The 21,341-nt window shown below is 30.8% G+C and overlaps 1 protein-coding gene across 1 annotated transcript; it reads left to right on the top strand.

Annotated features, from left to right (window-relative positions):
- Positions 1–12,234: 12,234 nt before the first annotated feature.
- On the top strand, positions 12,235–13,401 carry LOC131655323 (transcription factor HEC2-like). The gene has a single exon (XM_058925211.1). The coding sequence runs from the start codon at positions 12,441–12,443 to the stop codon at positions 13,233–13,235; it is 795 nt and encodes a 264-aa protein (XP_058781194.1). The 5' UTR covers positions 12,235–12,440; the 3' UTR covers positions 13,236–13,401.
- Positions 13,402–21,341: the final 7,940 nt, after the last annotated feature.

Genomic DNA, 21,341 nt, shown 5'->3' on the forward strand with positions numbered 1-21,341 from the left:
TGTGGGTGCGCGATTTGCTCAAGTACAAAGGAAAACTGGATAAACTAGTCAACTATCTTGATATAATGATTCTTATACGACCCTTTTTATAGCTTCATCTTTATCTGACACCTGACTTAATTCCTTTTTTGTTTGTGCATAAAAAATGACCAATATTACAGTGGTCGGGAAGAAAGCTATTATGGCTCAGGCTAAAGCCCTTCGCTGGGAGATCCAACATGTGCATGACAACAAACCATGCTGGGGTTCTAACACCGCTCTTTCACCAAATTTTTTTATTTTGACCGATTTTGGCCGGTTCAACAGCATATTTAATTCAACAATCAGATCAAATCAATTATTTCTCCAATTCCCAATTCAACGACTGGTTCGATCCAGTTTTTAAAACACGGATTAAGATGAAAAATTCTAAAATGATTATTATACCATTTAAAGAAAACGTTTAAAACTGAACTAAAATCCACTTTATGGAGCAATGAAAACAACTAGGCCACAAAAGCATTACTTATGTCTAATATTATTAGGTGGTGGTGACAGAGCAATATTACAAATTGTCTACCGTAGTACCACATAGAATCGGGTCCCTTCTGGATTTGATTACGCTAACTTGTTTCCTTATCAACAACGTCTACATCACATTATTATGTGCCATGCGGGCTCTACTCATTGGAACACAAATAATGTCGCAAATGAAAATGCAGACACACGTTCATACATGTTCTTTCTTAGTTTCATTGATTTTCATGATTTTGATATTCACTTTTAGTGATCTTTACTTAGTGTTTGTTTTCTTATCGGAAAATAATTAAGGCTGGTGTGGACCGCGGAATTATCACTAATTTTTTATGGAATTTTAAATAAATTAGAAAATATAAAAATATTAATTGATAAAGGAAAATAAAAATTAGGATGAAAGATTAATGTTTATATCTATATAAAAAATTTTTTTTTTTTTAGGAATGATTAAGTTATAATAAAAAGATTTATAAAGTTTGAAAAATGAGAAAGATAAAATATCTAAATTAGAATTAGATCAAAATCAGTAGAAAAATAAGTTTACATAAAAGCCTAAAAAGAGAATGGTCTAAAACAATTAAGGCTAATGTTGTATTTATTAAATTTTGGACTATAATTTAAAATATATATATAAAAAATGAAAAGTCAGTAATACAATTGACATAAATTTTAAATTTATTTTCTTTAGTTGTATAAAAAATATAAAAATCTGTGAGTCCACACGGTACTGGTGTATTACCCGTGTGTTCACACAAGTGATGATGTGGTATGCACGTTTTTGTTTTTAAAATATAATAAATGTGTAAATATAAAAACAAAATAGTTTTACTAAAGTAGTTTATTATTTTAAAAAATAGACATATTTTTAAAATAAAAAACAAAATTTTATCAATTTTTAAAAGAAGAACATGAATAATATATATTTCAATTATAATTTTAAAATAAAAATATTAGATAGATAAACAATTTAAAAAATAATACATTTTTTTCGCATTTGGATTCATATATTATTTTAAATATATTTACTATTATTTTTTAATTGTACAAAAAATAATAACTCCTGTTTTCGCGCGAATTTTTGCATGGTTACATGTGCGTTCATATGATACTGATGTGTTACATATGTGTTCACACAAATTTTAATCTGATTACACGTTCTTCACACTGATTTTAGCCTGATTACTCATGCATTTATACGGTATATATATGTGTTACCCGTGCGTTCGGACATGTACAAATCTGACATGTTGAATTCTCTTCATATTTTTTTAGAAATTAGAAAAAAATAAGAAATTAATATATACTTTAGAGAAAGTGTTATAGGTAAATTTAATTTATAAGATATTTTTAGTAGAAAAAAAAAAGAAAAAAGCATATATTAAAAAATCTTTTAAAAATAAGAATAAAATATAACTTTAAGGTTTTCTTAAAATTATTAGGTAAATAAATAATGAAATGAAAAGAACATGTCACGTGTAAAAGTGAAAATATGAATAAAATAACACTTATGAAAATTGAACTATCATATTTTAAAATTCTAATCCTTAACCCCGTTCAATCTCTCCTTTCCATTCTCGTAAATATGCATCTTATTAGAACTTTTTATAAGTGATATTTTTAATGTAATTAAAGTAAAAATATTAACTATTATAATTATTAAGTTATATTTTGATTTATAATATATTTGATTTATAATATAATTATTACCACTTTTAAGTTATATTTTAATTTATAATATATTTTTAATTAAAGTTAATTTTATTACTTAGGCTAAGAGTTTGTGGAGACCACCACAAATGAAGAAGCAGGTTATAAAGACTCAGACAAAAAAATCGATGGATTTTGTTGATGAACGTACCAAAAAAACTTTGACAAGTTATTTAATTTGCGTTGTTTATATACATTTTTAATTTAATGGCAACTTCGTGGCGTGATTTTCACATCGCAACTGAGATGTTATGGTGTGAAAATCACGTGGCTATATTTCATATATTATTAAATTTAAATCTTGTATATAACTAAGTTGTTTAAACTATATTTAACTTAATTTTTTTATTGTATGTGTAGGAGGATTATGATGTATTGTTCGCAGAATTTTTGGTTCCTAATGCTCAATAGACTCCAAGAGGTTCAGAGCCGCTTAATCCACATGTGAGTTTTTATAGTTGGAGTCAAGTCAATGGCAGAAAGAGGCCTAATGGACTTTTTTTTTTTTTTGTGGTGGAAATTTGGCGGCCACCTTGAGAAGGGGGATAAAACTTTATTTCAGATATCATAATATATAAGAAAAACTCCAAATAGTCATGGAATTTAGCCTAGGCTAAAACTCGGCACAAAAAATATAACGATGCTTGGGGTAAAGCCCCTCGCAACGCACAATTTAAAAAAAAAAAAAAAAAACAAAACTTATATAGAGAGGGGTGCCCCCTCGCAAATGGAGAAGAGTGAAATTTTTGAATTTTGAAAATAAACATTGTGAGGGGTATCCCGAAGCAAAGAAAAGTAACGCCAAAATATAATTTGGTTGGTCAGAAAAAACAGAATATTGTGAGGGGAGACCCCAAGCAATCTGCAAAGTGACTTTTGCGAGGGACTGTCCCCACGCAAATATGCCAGCATTAATCACATCACCTGCACTTGGCAGACTGCGCATGCAGTCTCCATTTCTCAAAATACAATTTGTGAGAGGTTGCCCTACGCACTATGTGACTGTTGCCTTTGCGAGGGAAACCTAGTTGTTTGGTCCTACGGTAATAATTTCCAACAGCACCGCTACGCTACTTCTTTTATTTATTTCATTTCTGTTTCAAAACTCAACAACACAAATTTATTTTTCACTTTCTTCATCTATGCCTTCTTTCCACTTCTTCCTCTTCGCCTTCTTTCCATTTCTTCCTCTCCCTTCTTCCTCTCAACCAAAAACATTTATTTTGGAAGTAAATTTATGTATTAATTTAGTCACGGATTTATTTATGTATTGATTTTATTTTCAAATTTAATTTATGTTCTAATTTATTTTTATTTGTTTTTGATGTACCATTTGATTTATGGAGTTGCGAGATTTTGGAGGAAAACTTCAAAAGTTATAGGAAAATTTCATCATAATATATTTATATGTAATGTATTTATTATGGTTATATTATGTTTGTTTGTTCTGGGTCTGTTTGTGCTATGTATTTTTTATTTAAATATATATAACAATTTATTTAAGTATTTTTTTATAAAAACATTTTAGTTTTTTTATTTTGGCTAAATTACAGTTTTGATCCCCCTATTTTGGTCAATTCACGAAATCATTTATTTATTTTTTATTAAATAACAAAAATATATTTATTAATATTATAAACAGTATTTTTATAAACTCTAAAAAATATATAGTTATATAAAAGAAAAATATTAGTTATATAGAAAACAAAGTAAAATATACTTAGAAAATATTTAGTATTTTTAGTTGTATTAATAAAAACAGTATATTTTTTATTTAGAAAATATGAAGTTAATATATTTAAAAAAGTATTTAAATTATATATATATATATATATATATATATATATATATATATATATATATATATATATATATATATATATATATATATATATATATATATATATATATATATATAAGTAGTATATAACATTTAGTTAGTATTTTTAATGGTAAAAACAGTATATTCTAATAGTATTTAAAATTATAATAATATACTTATTTTCATTTTCAGTTTAAAAATATACTTATATATTTATATAAAACCATAATATTATTTAGTATTTTTATTTGTACTAATAAAAACAGTATAATTTTTTATTTAGAAAACAAGAAGTAAATATATTTAAAATATATATAATTTTTATATTTATTTAAAAACAGTATATTATATAAGATTTAATTAGTATTTAAGTAAATATATTTTAGAAAAATTATATAATTATATATATATAAATAAAAATAATTTATTAAATAAAATTTAGTTTGTATTAAAAAGTGTATTAGTAAATAAAAATAATTCTTGCACTCTTTTAAACTCTTTACTCGTTGATATTAGGAATAACTATGTAAAAAATAAGCTTAATTTGCCTATTTATAGGTTTAGATACTTTTGAGTGGGTTTTGCCCTAGTCCCCCATCTTTTTGTGTATCAATCTTTTTTTGGAATATATTGCCTTTTTATCGAATAAAAAACAGGTTTAATTAGAAAAATATTAATTTATTATAATTTGTTTAAAATAAGTTTATTATTAAAAAATAAATTTAGTATATCAAATAATAGTATAATATATGTTTAGTTTGTTTAGTATGTAAAATAAGTTTATTATTAAAAAGTAGTATAATATATTTAGTATATAAAAATAGTATAAAAAATTTAATATATTATAAGGCTTCCAGGTAAGAGTCATAAGGCTCCTCGCCACACCAGGTTCATTGTAGAAGAGGTTCCTGATTCAGATATGTTTATCCCTATGCCACTTTCGAGTCAAGTGGTTCATCCCCCTCCACATTCTACTCCTCCGTCAATGCATACTACACCCATGTCTGGATCTTTCACTGGATTATTATTCACGCCTCCTTTTTCTTCATTTTCATCCATGGTGCCAGGATTTATTAGTGCTCCTGGATATGCACCCTATATGCATCCAGTCAGACCTAGCACTTCTCACCCAACACAGTTTCCTACGTCTTCCATGTAGTCGAGTGATGTGCCTTTTCAGTATATGGAGTCATGTGGATCTAGCATGCCCCATTCATTACCCATTCCTTGTGAAGATGGTCATGGAGATCCTCATGGAGATACCAGTGCTCATGGAGATACTAGTGCTCCCTAGGAGGACAGGAGGAGGCGCATCTTGAAAAATGCACCGTTGAAAATTAGATATCATCAAGGCAGACTTATCATTTGACCCGATGGAGAATTGTAAGTGTTTATATTATATTTTAAGTTAGAGTTTTATTTAATAAATACTAACTTAATATTGTTGTTTAGGATCTTGCCATCACATCAGTCAACATCGACCATGACAAACATTATTAAGGAGAAGTATAAAAAATATTGGCCGACTTATGGAGCAGTACTTGATGATGATTGAGAAGATTGGTTAATGGCATTTCAGGTATAATTAATTAACTTACTCATTTAAGCATTTCCTTTATATTTATTGAGATATTCATGATTATACTTTATTTTATATTTTTTTCGATTCATACAATGTAGGAGAAGTGTTGTTGGGATGTTAGAGATGAAGTCCAAATTAAAGAATTTTTTCACATAAAATGTGCTACCCAATTTTCTAACACCGCGAGAAATGTTAGACTTAGATGGGGAAAAAAGGAACACGTCCATGTTGGATAGGAGAAGACTTATTTCAAAAGCTTATTGCCTATTGGTCTTATGAAGCCTTTTTAGAGACATTTGAAAAGGCAAAAAATAGAGCATCTAAAGTTGGCGGCTGCAACTACGCAGCAGGCAGTATTAGTGTTGTTAAAGTTCCACGAAGGATAGTAAATTTATTTATTAATTTATTATTTAGATTTTAAATTATTCATAATTAATTAATTTTTATTTATTTTTTCATTTAATTAGCGTGAAGAGTTGGGTAGAACTCCACTTCTTAATGAACTCCATATGAAGACTCATCTCAAGAGAAATGGAGAGTTTGTTGATGATCGCTCAAAAATCACGCAAGTAAATTTTTCTTATATTAAGTTTTTTTTTATGATCCTAACTTATTTAAATCATTATAACATTTAACTATTTTACTTTTACATGAAGAGTTTGATAGACGACTTGCTCTTTGGTTGTTAGAGCCTGAAATACCTGAACCACCATCATGATATCTTGTTGATCCTAGTGTGGGTTTTCATACTTGGTATGATGTTTTGGGCGAAAGAAGAAAATTGGGAGAGTGTATGGTGCTAGAGGGTATACTAAAACTATCAAGCGGCGTGATAGGTATTTTAGAATGAGACTTGCTGATGAAGAAGGATCATCAACTCCATCAATATTAACCGCTGAAATGCTTGAAACTGTGAGAAATTTAATTTGGTGAATACCGAGGCAGCACGTGAAGTAGCAGCAAGAAATGCAGAAATAGAAGAAATAAAGAGAAAACAAATAGAGATGCAAGAAAAAATGATGAGAAGAGAAATAGAGTTACAGGAAGAAATGAGGAGGCAAACATTTGAGTGTCAAGAAGTTGTGCAGATTGCAAATGAGCGGCCACAAAGAATTAATCAATTTTTTGCTTCACAAAATTCAGGTGGTGGATATATGGAGGAGTCCGTGGATATGGAAGATTTGTTGAAGAGGAAGATGTAGGGGAAGAGAATGTTTGAGCTTGTATGAAGTTTTTTAAAATATCTTCAATATTTATGGATTTTAAGTTGTATGAACTTTAATTAGTATTTGTACGAGCTTTAATTAGTATTTGTAGTTATTATTGTATGAAGTTTAATATTATGTATGGATATTTTAACTATTTAGAATTTAATTTTTAGTTTTTAATTAGTATTTGTATTTTTATAAATTATAAATTTATATTATTTTAAAATTATAATATTATTTATATTAATTGTCAAATATATATACTAACAAATTGTCACGGGGTTTACCCCAAGAAAAAAAATGTATACAGTTTGTGAGGGGGAAAACCCCAAACAAAATGACTGCCACAACTCTACTCCTCTGCGCCAACTGCACCATTACACTGGGTCTACGCCTGCGTATCATTTGGGTTCTGCAATTTGCGAGGGGTTAACCATCAAACAAATTAGCGAGGGGCTACCCACCACGCAAATCAATTTGCGATGCCTTGTTTTGCTAGATGACCTGTCCCCTTGCAATTTGCAATTTAGGGAGGAATTTTTTTGTAGTTTGTGAGGGGCCTAGCCCCTGACAAATCGCAGAATTTTTTGTAGTGTAGTGACGAAATGATAGTTAAATTTCATAAGTTTTTTCTTACTTTAAATGCTCTCTCCATTTTTATTTATTAATAAATTTTAATTTGTTTGGTTTATTAAATAAATGATATATTTATATTATATAGAGTAGATATATCAATTATTCAAGAAATTTATTAAATTAAAATTTGCTTATAAATAAAAATGGAGAGAACCTATTATTTTTATCTTTGTTGTAATGTATAACTAATAGGGTCTTTGTTTCAGGGATACAAATGTTATTTTCGGGAATGTGACATTGAAATTCACATTGTGGGATATTGGATCGAACTCTAGTATGATCGAAGGGTAGCTTCTTGGTTCGACAGGATTAAGCATGAAGTCGAAGGTTGTTCACATGCTTGTGTCGAAGATGCTAGAGTTGTTAGCATGTTAAATTAGGTTTAGTGTTTAAACCCTAATTTATTAAGTTAGCTTGTTTATTAAGTTGGCTTGTGTAATGGGTTTTGTGGAAAAAGTCCATTAGTTAGTATGTTAGGTTTTATTATAAATAGCATACTAGTCTCTCATCATTGCTAAGCTGCAAATCCTAATTTAGGGTGAGAGAGGTTATTTGTTATTCTTGTAAACTTGTAATCTTGTTTTAAGAGAAAGTGAAAGAATAGCAGTTATAACCAATTCTTGTGTTCCTCTTCTTTCTTGTCCTTTATTCATCCCTTATTTTATACTTTGTTCGTGGCATTGAATTCACACCAAATTGGTGCGGTGAGCGTGGAGAAGATGCCTTCAACAAAGTATGAGATTGAAAAGTTCACCGGAGTGAATGATTTCGGTCTGTGGCGCTTGAAGATGAAAGCCCTACTGGTTCAGCAGGGTTGTTTGGAAGCGTTAAAGAGAGTTGCGGCCATGGACGTTGCGTTAACAGAAAGAGAGAAGACATTGCCGAGTTGCAAGTTTTTCCACTGTATGCAGTTGATAATGCTGCATGAAGAAAGCTAGTTTGTTCCCTTGATGTTGTAGAGTTAGGTCCAAGGTGGAGATTTGTGGGATATTGGATCGAACTCTAGTATGATCGAAGGGTAGCTTCTTGGTTCGACAGGATTAAGCATGAAGTCGAAGGTTGTTCACATGCTTGTGTCGAAGATGCTAGAGTTGTTAGCATGTTAAATTAGGTTTAGTGTTTAAACCCTAATTTATTAAGTTAGCTTGTTTATTAAGTTGGCTTGTGTAATGGGTTTTGTGGAAAAAGTCCATTAGTTAGTATGTTAGGTTTTATTATAAATAGCATACTAGTCTCTCATCATTGCTAAGCTGCAAATCCTAATTTAGGGTGAGAGAGGTTATTTGTTATTCTTGTAAACTTGTAATCTTGTTTTAAGAGAAAGTGAAAGAATAGCAGTTATAACCAATTCTTGTGTTCTTATTCTCTTCCCTAATTCCCTATTATACTTTGTTATTGGTATCGTTTTTCACAACACACATATTTCCTTATTTGTTTCAAGTTTTAATAAATTATTCGCGTGTATTTTTTATTCTCAAGAATATGTTTTCTTCTTGAATTTCTTCATTTTCATTCTCATGTTAAAGGATCAGAATCTTACATTTCTATGAAAATATAAGATACCAACCATAACTTTCCGCTCTCATATTATTTTAAAACATTTATTTATTTATTTTATAAATTTAATTAAAATAAAATTAAAAAAATATTTCTGAAAACTTTATTCATTTGCCAAACACATTGATAGGAATAAAGTTCAGATTAATAATATTTTTAGGAATGATATTTTCAAAAGTATAATTTAATTCATCAAACAAACACACCCTAAAATTTGTAATAGATGATTATTTAACGAAATATATATATATATATATATATATATATATATATATATATATATATATATATATATATATATATATATATATATATATATATATATATATATATATATATGGCCGGCCCTGGGCCTGGGCGCGGCAGGCCCACAGCCCAGGGCCTAAAAAAAAGAGGGGGCCTTAAATTTTTTTGGTATGGGCTTTATAAATTATACTGTAAGCTTGTAATGTGTGGTACTTACTACTTACGGCGCAGTGGCAATGCAGTTCTGTGATTATGTTGTAGTCTTGGGGGTTCGAGACATGCAGTGGTGTTTTGCCATTTGTCATTTTAATTATTTATATTTTCATAAAATGCCGAAAGAAAACTTGAACCTAGGCACTCTATTTCTAGATTTACAAATATTACCAACTAAGCTATGTAACTGATTTGCTTACTACTACTTTTTATGATATATATAATATTGAGCTTTCTGATTTAATTTCTTTAATATAAATTTTAGATAATAGCTACGTTTTATTATTAAATATTCAAAAGCTTATTATATGATTAAATTATAAAAAATACTATCATATAATTATATTAATTATTAGTGATTTGATTTTGTTTTAAAAAATTTGTTTATTTTATTTTATAGTAATATATTTAAAAAATTAAATATTAATGTTATTTTCAATTAATTCTTATGAATATATGGATAATAAATTAAATTAATGAATTTAAAACATCTTGATTAAATTAATATAGTGCTATAAATCTTTAATTAATTCAACTCTTTACATATTATATTAATTTCAATAAAATTTTGACGGTTTATCAAAGTGTCACAAAATAACTAAAAAAATTGTTTTTATGTAATTATTACTTATGACTTCTACAATTCTATTCTCCTAATATCGAGAAAAGAAGAAAACGGTAAACAAATTTAATTCAAATATTTTTTTTTATAAAAAGATATATTATTAAATTTATTTTATAATAAATATATTTAAAAAAACTTTAATATTATTTATAACTAAATCTTTTGATTAATCGTTCAATTTTTTAAGGGCCCATTTTTTATATTTGCCCTGGGCCTCTAAAAAGTCAGGACCGGCCCTATATATATATATATATATATATATATATATATATATATATATATATATATATATATATATATATATATATATATATATATATATATATATATATATATATATATATATATATATATATGCTGAACTAAAATTAAATTAAACTCTTGCACAAGGGGTGATCAATGAATGCAAATGAAGTTGGCGAATGGTAAAAGGTGAAAACTATAAAACTCACTATAACTTTCCCACATAGGGCTGAAACTCAAAATAAATCCAAGGTAGTTTCAGAATTCTTGCATGGTAAGTTCGTTAGCAAATCCAGCACATGAAGCAATCAGACTCTGATCCATCCATCTCGAAAAGCGTTCCATTTTATCATCAACGAAAGAACACTAGTAAGATATTTTAGGCTGTAGCTGCAGCACACAAAGGATAATAGATTGCACCAATCATTATTACAAAAATTCAATGATGCACTGTCCTTTTGCCACGTGTTCTACTCATTTTGCATCAAACGGATCCCCCACCTCCAACTATGATGCTACTCATTTAAAAGGGTATGGTAAAATTTCTGACACTTGGCACGTGCATGTGGGGCTTTGGAATTCATAGAAAGTAATTTTAGGGCAAAGTTAGCATTCTCATAATTCCACTCAATGTATTATAACCTAAAATATTTCTGTGTGCTCACCAAAATGATTCATGCACCAGAGATAAAGGTAATTATTCTTGCTATTTTTTTTTCAATTTCATTGGTGCATATGGGTGGAGCCTCTTACCTATCATAAAATTGTATTTCAAAAACAATATTTTATCATAATGTTTCAAAATACTTATATTGAAAATATAAAAATTAGAAAACAAAAAATATATATAAACTTAAAGACAAGATGTGCTCAAAGGACTAGAAAACAAGAACTGCATCACTAGTGCAGCCCAATAACATTCGAGTACATGTCAATTAAGATAATGATAATCTTTAAAGAAAAAATATATACATATTTAGAATTAGGAAAGTATAATATAATATAAACGGGTTTCATATGTAAATGGCACGTAGCGAATATTATTATCTATAGTACCATGTGAGTGTCTTTTAAATTTGGAATCAAGATCTTTCCTAAATAGGAAACTTAAATTATAAACCACTAGAATTAAAAGCTCAACTACTTTGTGATGATTAAGGAAAGTATAAAGCTTCACCTATGCATATTATTTTTCTTTTTTTTAATTGCTCAGGTGATCTTGTTTTAATTTGTACTATATGTAAATTTCAATTATTTTATTTTTGTAACTGTCTCAACTTTTAATTGTCTCAATTAGTAAGATGAGTTAAATTGATGTAAAATATTGCTCAAAAACTCTATCAATGACGGCAGTATTTATTTATATTTATATATTAATTTAAACAAATTCTTAAAATGTTATATATAACTGTTGATTATTTCTTATTAGTCCGGTGACAAAAATATATAATGTAAGTTAACAAGAAATAAAAAAGAGTCTCATTATATATATTCCACATTTTTATATATTTTTTGATTAAATTCAAGATTCTACACATAACTTCAAAAAAGTTTAAGACGAGTATAATATAAATTAATTTAACAAAAAAATTTTAAAAATTAGGGTCTGTCGGTAAAATTTTAAAACTTGAAAAAATATTCGTCTCAAACATTCAAAAAGAGCCATATTTAAGGGCGTGTAAGATAAGCCACCGTACATAGATAGATTTCAAGAACAAGAAAACATGACATAGTATTACCTCACTGTTACCTGTTATACATATATGATAAGATGATATATACAAATTTACCTGTAAATTAGAGTCACCGCCTCAAAAGTGTGACTTTACTGTTGTCCATTCCCAACATCACTATTATATTCATTTTTTCACTATTCTCCCTTCATTCTCACCAATCTATCTATCACAACACAACCCTTCACTCACTCCAACTTCACACTCTGATATCAATTCCTCTCTCTCTTACCTCTGCCCCTCTTCTGTTTTTCTCTGTTTTTTCAGTTACCCTTTAAATACTTGTCCATCTTTTTCTCCTTCCCTCCATCATCCACCTTTTGTTTCCATCTTTATTCCCTTCCCATCACAAATGGACTGTAACAATAGCCAGTTAAAGTCATCCTCTTCATCCTCAGAGGAACAAATTGACATGATGTTGATGATGATGATGCAACTCCCTGAATTCTCTTCACCCAACAACAACAACAACACCAATGAATTTCCACCGTCAGATCAAGACTTCTATACTTCACCAAATCCTAACAATAACACACGCCCTCTTGCAGATTTAATCGATAACCCTCCAAATCCATTCCCATGGTCATCATCTTCGTCTTCGTCTTCATCACTACCCTTACAAACAACAAACAATATCTCTTTCACTAACAACAACAACTCCACTACTCCATTAATCCTCCAACAACCACCGTTAATGTTTTCGGATTCCCACCACACCGTTGCGAATCCGAATCATTACGGTGCATCTGAGAAGAGAACCTCGATGGCGGCGATGAGGGAGATGATATTCCGAATAGCAGCGATGCAACCGATTTACATAGACCCGGAATCAGTGAAACCGCCAAAGAGACGGAACGTGAAGATCTCGAAAGATCCTCAGAGTATCGCAGCTAGACACCGAAGAGAAAGAATAAGCGAGAAGATAAGAATACTTCAAAGAATGGTGCCGGGTGGAACGAAGATGGATACTGCATCAATGTTGGATGAAGCTATTCATTATGTGAAATTCCTCAAGACACAGTTGAAGACATTGCAGGAACATGCCAACAATAACAGACCAGTTGCTGGTGCAGGTTCAGCGATAGGGTTCCCTGTTTCATTGCCTAAGCCTTATCAAGCTCGTAATGTTGATCATTATGGTGATTAATTTTATTAATTAAGGTTTAATTAGCATGTGTAAGTTTAACTATTAAACTATCTACGTGTGATCAGTTAATTAATTAAATATGGTACTCTATTTCAATGTTTAGTGTTTTAACCTATTTAGAGTATTTAGTATAATTTGTTAGTAGTACTTTAATACTATTTTTATGTGGCTGATTTTAATTAATTGTTTAGTAATTTACTTAATTTTCTATTAAAAAAGTGTTTATTTTATGTGTATTTATTATTTTGATTATTTTATTGTAACCAGTGTAGGCGTGGTAGAAAGAAAAAAATAATATTCTAAAGACAGGATAATAGGGGATACCTCTATTGATTGAATAAATAACGGAGAAAATGACTTATAATATATTTTATTGATATATTTAATCATTGGATCTTGTTTTAAATTTTTTATTTCACGTGTTATATTTTAATTAAATAAAGAAGTACTAATAAACTAAGCATTACTATGATGAAAAATACTTGCATGAGCACAAACATAACAGGTGGCTATACAAACAACCAATCACAATTTTTTATTAATTAAAAAATAAAAAATATTTATTTCTCTCTCCTGATTTATGTTCGTATCCATGCAAGTTTTCTTACTATGATAACAGGTGGCTAACACTCATGATTTATGTTCGTATCCATGCAAGTTTTCTTACTATGATTACCGTGCTTGTTATAAATATTTTTAAAACGAGTAGTATTAATAAACGATTGTAATATATGAAATGTTATGTTTCTTAACTAAAAACATTTTTGGAGTATGGAGGCAAGGGAGCAATGTGCCAAACATGGTAAACGGAAATTTTAGGCTCCCGGCTTTGGGTACACATGTACGGTCATGTTGAAGACAGCTCGGTGCATGGTTTTCCAAACAACAGCCAAAAAATAATGAAAGATTTTTTTTTAATCAGTGCATCGATATTCTGGTTTTATTTTATGATGATTATCTTTACTTATCTAAAGTCCAATTGTTTGGTATTATGTCTTTTTCTTATTTGTTTGTAGCTTTTTTATAATTAACTTATTTTATAGTATTTACAAAATTTGCCTGATGAGTTAAATTTCATCTAAAATATAATATGGTGTTGCAATATATCTATAAGATTATTACTTATTATTTAAAAAAATTTATTGAATGTAATAGAGGTGTAATATAGTTGATTTTGAATGTTTCCTTATATTCTTCAGTAGGCTGATTTAGTGGTTTGAGGTCTCTCTTTGTCTATGGTTTCTAATATGTTGTTAGTTAGAGCATCTTCAAATGGAGATTGTTTGTTGTCTAGGTCTGGAGGCTTTAGTTCCATCTTTAAGTTTTTAACTATTGGAGGAGATTTAGGTGGAGTTCATGTTACTTATATATTGGTGTCAGTTGCCTATTGAAGTAACACAAAAAGCAAGTTGATTATGATTAAAAGGACGTTCTCGTTAGAGCTGTCAAAATGGATTAGTTCATATAGGTCGGTCCGTCAGGTTCGAAAAATCATAGGACTTTGGCCTTAAAATTAGTGTACATATTTTTCAAAGTTTTTTTAAATCTGAAAAGTTTGCTAGCTATTAAGGCTAACCCATATGGGTCGTATTTCTCAAGCCCATATAACATAGGGCCTTTTTGGCCCAACCCTAAAAAGTCCAGCGCCCGCCAGGGTCGGCCCGTTTAGGGTCAGATAGCCCATTTTGACAGCTCTAGCTATGGCGCCATTCTAAAAAAATATGTGCTTTATGCCGTGTTTGTTTATTTAGGATTTTTGTAGAGGGATCTGTCCGATGCTCCTTCGGTCAATCTGGTAGATTTAGTTCTCCTTTTTAATTGGGATAGTTGGATTCTTTTTAAATTAGTATTTTTTGCTTGACAACTTTTCCAAGATAAGTTCCTTACTAAAGTCAATCCATTTAGGCGCAGAGTGATAGTGGATCCTTAATCACTGGCATTTTGACTAGGGTTTTAGTATGCTTCATTTGTGATTCTTAGGAAGTCGATCTTCCTTTTTGTGCACTTTTGTGAGTGTGCGTTTTTTGTTGCTCTATCTGAAGTGCCAGCACATGTGGTTTCCACAAAATTTATAGAAAAACCAATCCCATCGAATCTTAAATATGGCCCTGAGATCTGAAGATTTCCTTGCGGGGTTTTATCATAAATCTTGGGATGTTGTAGGTAATGAAATTTGCAGGTACGTAACAGCTTTGTGGGACAATCCTGATAGTATTGAGGATATTAATCAGACTGATATAGTGTTGATCCCCAAAGTTAATCGTCTAACCCAAGTTCACCAATTTCGCCATATTTCTCTGTACAACGTTGTCTAAAAGTGTTTAAGCAAAATTGTAGTCAACAAGTTGAAGATGATTATTATCGAAATTTTGAGTCCCTTTCAAACAGATTTCATCCCGGGAAGATGCATTCAGGATAATATTACCATGGCCCAAAAACTAAATCACAACATGAACAGAAGCAAAGGGAAAGTGGGATCATTTGTTATCAAAGCTGATTTGGCTAAGGCGTATGACAATCTCAGCTGGAGTTTTGTCCACAAGACTCTCCTTGAATTGAGATTATCGTGCCTTATGATGCAAGTTATCATAAGATCCATTTCCTCAGTCTTAATGAGTATTAGATGGAACGGGAAACAGACGCCTTACTTTTGTTATGCCAAGGGCCTAAGACGGGGAGATCCTATCTCTCCCTATCTATTTGTAATTTGTATGGATAAGCTCTCTCACATGATTATGGATATTGCGAATAGAGGACCGTGGAAAGGAGTCAAGGTTGGTAGAAATTTCCTGATGATCTCGCATCTGATGTTTGCAGATGATCTTCTCTTGTTTGTAGAAGCAACACTTAGAAAATGGCTCACATAAAGGAAGTGTTGGATAAGTTCTGCAGCAATTCTAGGCAAAGAGTTAGCAACGATAAAACCAGAATCTTATTCTCTTCCAATACGTCGAAGCTGGCCAGACAAGTAATTATTTATATGTCCAGATATAAGGAGACAAAGGAGCTGGGAAAGTACTTGGGTGTGCCCATTTCTGGGAGAAGCCCCAAGGCTCGTGACTTCATGCATGTTTTAGAGAACATCAAACTTAAACTAACTTGTTAGAAAGCCAACCATCTTTCTTTTATAGGTAGGACAATTTTGGCGAAGGCGGTGGTGGAAGCAATTTCAACGTACTCGATGATGACTTGCTATCTTCCTATGTCGTGTATCAAAGAGATACACAAGCTGCAGAGAGACTTTATTTTGGGTCATAAAGATGAAGAGAGGCATATTTATGCGGTCAAGTGGAGAGACATCCTTCGACCCAAACATATGGGAGGTTTGGGGATTAGGAATCTCAAAGTTATGAACCAAGATTGCATCTCCAAACTGGGCTAGAAACTGCTTTCAAGTGACAAAAGCCTTTGGTGCCAAGTGGTTAAAACTAAGTATGATAGAAGCAACAATAACCTTGCAACAGTTAACACGAAACCTTATGACTCTAAGATGTGGAAAGAAATTGTCAAGTTTTGGCCAGACCTGAAGCAACAGACCTTTTGGGATATTGGCAATGGGAATAGTGTCAATATTTGGCATGACTAGTGGGTGAAGTCGGGGCGTATCAATCATACCATGAATACGGATTTTCAAAATCCGCCGTTGAGTTCTGTTGCGGAACTGTTGGAAAATAACCAAGAGTGGAATATTGGACTCTTGCATAACATGTTTAACAAGGATTCAATAGAGGAAATCATTGTTATTCATCCTCCTAGAAGCTACCATGGTGACGATGTCTGTTTGTGGAAAGGAACTCATAATGGGAACTTTACGATTTCTAATGCTTATAGCATACTGAGTGGTGATATGTAGGTGAATTTAGTTTATAAAGATTGAAAGAACATTTGGTGCCTTAAGGTACCAGAGAGAATTAAATCTTTGGTTTGGATGGTCAAGCACGTAAAGCATTTGACCAACGCCTACCTCAACCGCCGCTCAATAACTGATCCTAGCTGCGATGTTTGTGTTCGAGAAACAGAAGATGTTTCTCATGCCTTGAGGGACTGCAGCATGGCCAGAGAAGTATAGGTTCAGCTGGTGTCATCTGGTAGAATTGGATCACCATGAACTTGGAAAACAATTTTCACTCAAAAGAGCATAATTTTGCGAAGGAATTGTGGGCCACCACTTTTCACTCATTGATTTTGGAGAAATCAAAGGAAGCATGGTGAGCAGTTTGTAATGCCTATTAACCTTCCTTTCATGTTGTGCAACAAAGTTAAGGTTTATCACGCAACGATTGATCTTGGTCAAGAAATTAGTGCAAAGAATCAAGAGGTGAAGCACCTAAAGTGGAATTCGCCCAATTTTAGTTGCATTTGTGTTAATGCCGATGGGGCAGTCAATGGCTCGCATCAAGCTCCATGTGGATGTCTTCTTAGGGACCACAATGGCACGTGGCGTGGCGGTTTTTCTAAAAGCATTGGCAAGTGTAGCATTGAAGTCGCTGAAACATGAGGGTTGTGATAGGTATCAAACTCGCTGTTAGCAGAGGCTTCAGAAGGCTAGAAATTCAATCGGATAGTAAGCTTGTTATTGATAGATTGGGGAAGAAGTATCTTCTGGGAGCCATGACGGGATTGTTTTGTCAAATAAGAAGTCTTGAGGAAGACATTGTGGTTACCTTCACTCACATTTTTAGAGAAGCCAACTGGTGCGCGGACGCCATGGCGAAGAAGAGTTTTGCTAACGATCCAGGTCTTCGTGTCTATGATGATTACTCGGAAGAACTTTTTAATTACTTTGTTAGTGATTTATCCGAGATTTTTATTCCGTATCAAGTTTCTTTGTATGCTTTGTTTGATAAGCCCAATTTTTAGCTTATAGCTTATAAGCTCGTATGATAATAAAAGACCTGTTTGGTAACGATCTTTTTATAACAAGCTTATAGCTTATTTTACTGACTTATAGCTTATTTTCCAGACGCTATTTTATATAGCATTTTAGCTTATAGCTTATCATTTTTTTTTCTTCTAATTTTACCCTTATTATTTTAACTGAATTCCACTTTTACCATTTATAACTTATTTTAATATAAAATATAAAATAATTATGTACTATACTAGGCCCAATCCAATTTAATTAATAATTTAAATAAACCTAAATTATACATTGTGAATTGAAGCTAGGTTACCGTGAGAATTGAAGATTGGTTTCGGCAAGGTGGAGTATAATGGCATAGCAGGTGGTCAATCTCTTGCAGGTTTTTCTTATTCTACTATTTTTTTAACTATTGTTATATCATCATGATAGAGGTAGGTTTCAACATAATTTATGAATAGCAACTCTCTTTTTATAATTCTATCATGACATTTATTGTTTCTTTATATAATATAAAGTATATTTTTAGCAGCACGATGCAATTCTATGTGGTAAAAATTTTAAGAAAAAAGTAAAAAGCATGGCGTCACCGATGAGATAAATAAAATTCTCCTAAACATTTAGTTATTTAGTTGTAGCAGCTATATATTGCTGAGGCAATTTTTATATTATGATTTTCATGTCTTACTTTATTATATTTATTGAGTTGAAATGTTATTAATTTATTTAGAGAACTTGAATTAACACAAAATTCTATTAAAAAATTATAAAAAATTAATCATAGAAGTTCAAATTCTCAAATTCAAAGTTAATATTTAATTTTAATGTTTTTTCGTCTTGTTATTGGATTGTAGTTTTTTTAATAAATTATTTGTTGTTTTTAAAAAAATCATGTCATTGCTTGCTTGTACATCATGTATTTTTTTAACTTATATGATTCAAAAGTGCTAATCTTCAATATTGTATGTTGTCAAATTTATATGGTCTCAAATAAAGATAAAATGGAACGAATCAATTTTAAATGGTTAGATGATCCTGAGTATGAAAATATTTTTTGTGAGCTTTGTATCAAGTTCATTCGAAAGAATGGACGTGTATCGTTTAAATGGAAAGAGATTAATCAAGAGTTTGAAGCTCCTGTCAAACAAAAATGTCTAGTAAAGACCTTGAAGAATAAGTTTGATACAATGAAGAAAGATTGGCGCATTTGGAGGTTTCTGAAGTTTAGTGAAACTGACTTAGGATGTGATAATGTTACAGGAAAGCTTAGTTGTTTAGATGATTGGTGGGATAAAAAAATTAAGGTTAGTTTGTTTATTAAATACTTCTAGTTAATTTACAATAAAAATGATTTAATATAAGATCTAAAAATTAATGGTTAATTTTTTATGTAGGAGAAATCAGAAGCTAAAAAATTTCGTAATAAATCAGTAGATCCTACGATAGGAGAATATTGGAATCAACTATTTGATGACAATTATGCAGGTGGGGATGAGGTTGTTGCACCCTCTGTGGATTCTGAGTTGGTTCAACCTGTGGAACATGTTAATATTGAAGAAGAGGATGAAGAAAATGGCAGGGAAGATAATCATCATTATGAGAATGATGGAGCATATGTTTATGCAGAATATCAACGACGTGCTTCTCAAGTGAAAATTTTACTTCAAGAAGAAAATTCTTTTTGGCCTAATTTTATGAATGAGGTGGATGGTACCTAGTTGCCTAACCAAGGTGTTGGAGGTACACAAGTACATGGTGAAGATCTTGAAGGCACACAAGTAACTGGTCAAGATGGAGGCACAAAAAAAGTTGCACAAAACATGACTAACAAACCTATTAAAGGAAATTGTAAAATAAAACAAACAGGGGGGCTGCAAAACTAGGTGGTCACATAGAAACCTTGATATCTCAATCTCATAAGGCATTGGAAATAATGCAATCTGATGGAAATACAAATAAAGAAGTTAATGGTAGTTCTACAATTGCTATAGCAATGATAGTTATAAATCAGATGGATACCGATGGTGTTTTGAAAAAGTGTAGTAAATTGTGGTGCTTTGGGGCTTGTTTGATTGAGAATGAATTAAGGCGAGAGATTTTTCTAAACATCGTGGATGACGAGTCTAGAAAATTATGGTTAACGTATATGTACTCCAAAGAGAAATGAACCTTTTATGAATATTTAGTTTTTAAGCCTTGTTCCTCTGATTTTGACTTAAAATTTATTTCAATTTTGTGAATGTTGACATTTATTTGCAAGGCTTGTGCCTCTGGTTTTGACTTGAAATTAGTTTCTACTTTTTGAATGTTGAAATTTGTTTGCTTTTGGTTAAAACAAATATGAAATCTATGCTGAATTTATTGATGTTGGTGTTGAATTGTTTGTGTTGAATATAGTTATTAATGATTAAATATATTTATTTATTAGTAGGTACATCATGGATATTGCTGAAAGGGAAAAGAAGAGAAGAAATTATGCACTTTATTGGATTATAAGATCAAGTTCAATAAGTGCAATTGCTACATATTATTATAAAGAAATATATATATATATATATATATATATATGTAGATGTTTTGATTGGCTGCATTTTGTGGTAAAACATTCATGTGTATTCTGTTGTCTTGACTAAGGTCATGACATGTGGTGTGTAGTGTTAAAGGTTATGCAGGTTCTGGTTGTGTAAGCTAATACATGCTGTGAGTTGGATGTCATGCTCGACGTCATGACATCAGTGTTTGACAGCAGTAGCTGCTACATTTTCTATTCTATTTCTATGATGTTTCCTTATTTATCTCAGTCTTTATTTTGGGAAACTAAAGATTGTGCTGATTGTACATCAGTAATAGAACAAATCATGGGCTGTCTTTTTGGCACCCTGATATGTGAGAAGCTGAGAATTGAAGTGAAGAATACTGTTTGCTGTAATTTATGCAGAACATGGAATGTCACGACATGCTCTGTGACATCAGTATTTGACAGCAGTTACTGCTATATTTAGCTGTCACGCGCCTGCTGAGCTGGAATATAAAGATTCAGTTTTGGTTTTTAAAAGATGCAGAATATTCTTTGGAATATTATGCAATCCTATGTGGCAGGTTTAAAGGTCAAGAGAATCAAGATTAGAATATTGGAGAATTATGCAGTTTCCAATTATGAAGATAAATTAGGAAACTTATGATTGAAGACCTTGTTTTTAGCAGAAAGTTTTCTGTGATTTGTAACAGCAAATAATGTTGTGATT

This window comes from Vicia villosa, linkage group LG3 (assembly GCF_029867415.1).
Source record: "Vicia villosa cultivar HV-30 ecotype Madison, WI linkage group LG3, Vvil1.0, whole genome shotgun sequence".
NCBI lineage: Eukaryota > Viridiplantae > Streptophyta > Magnoliopsida > Fabales > Fabaceae > Vicia > Vicia villosa.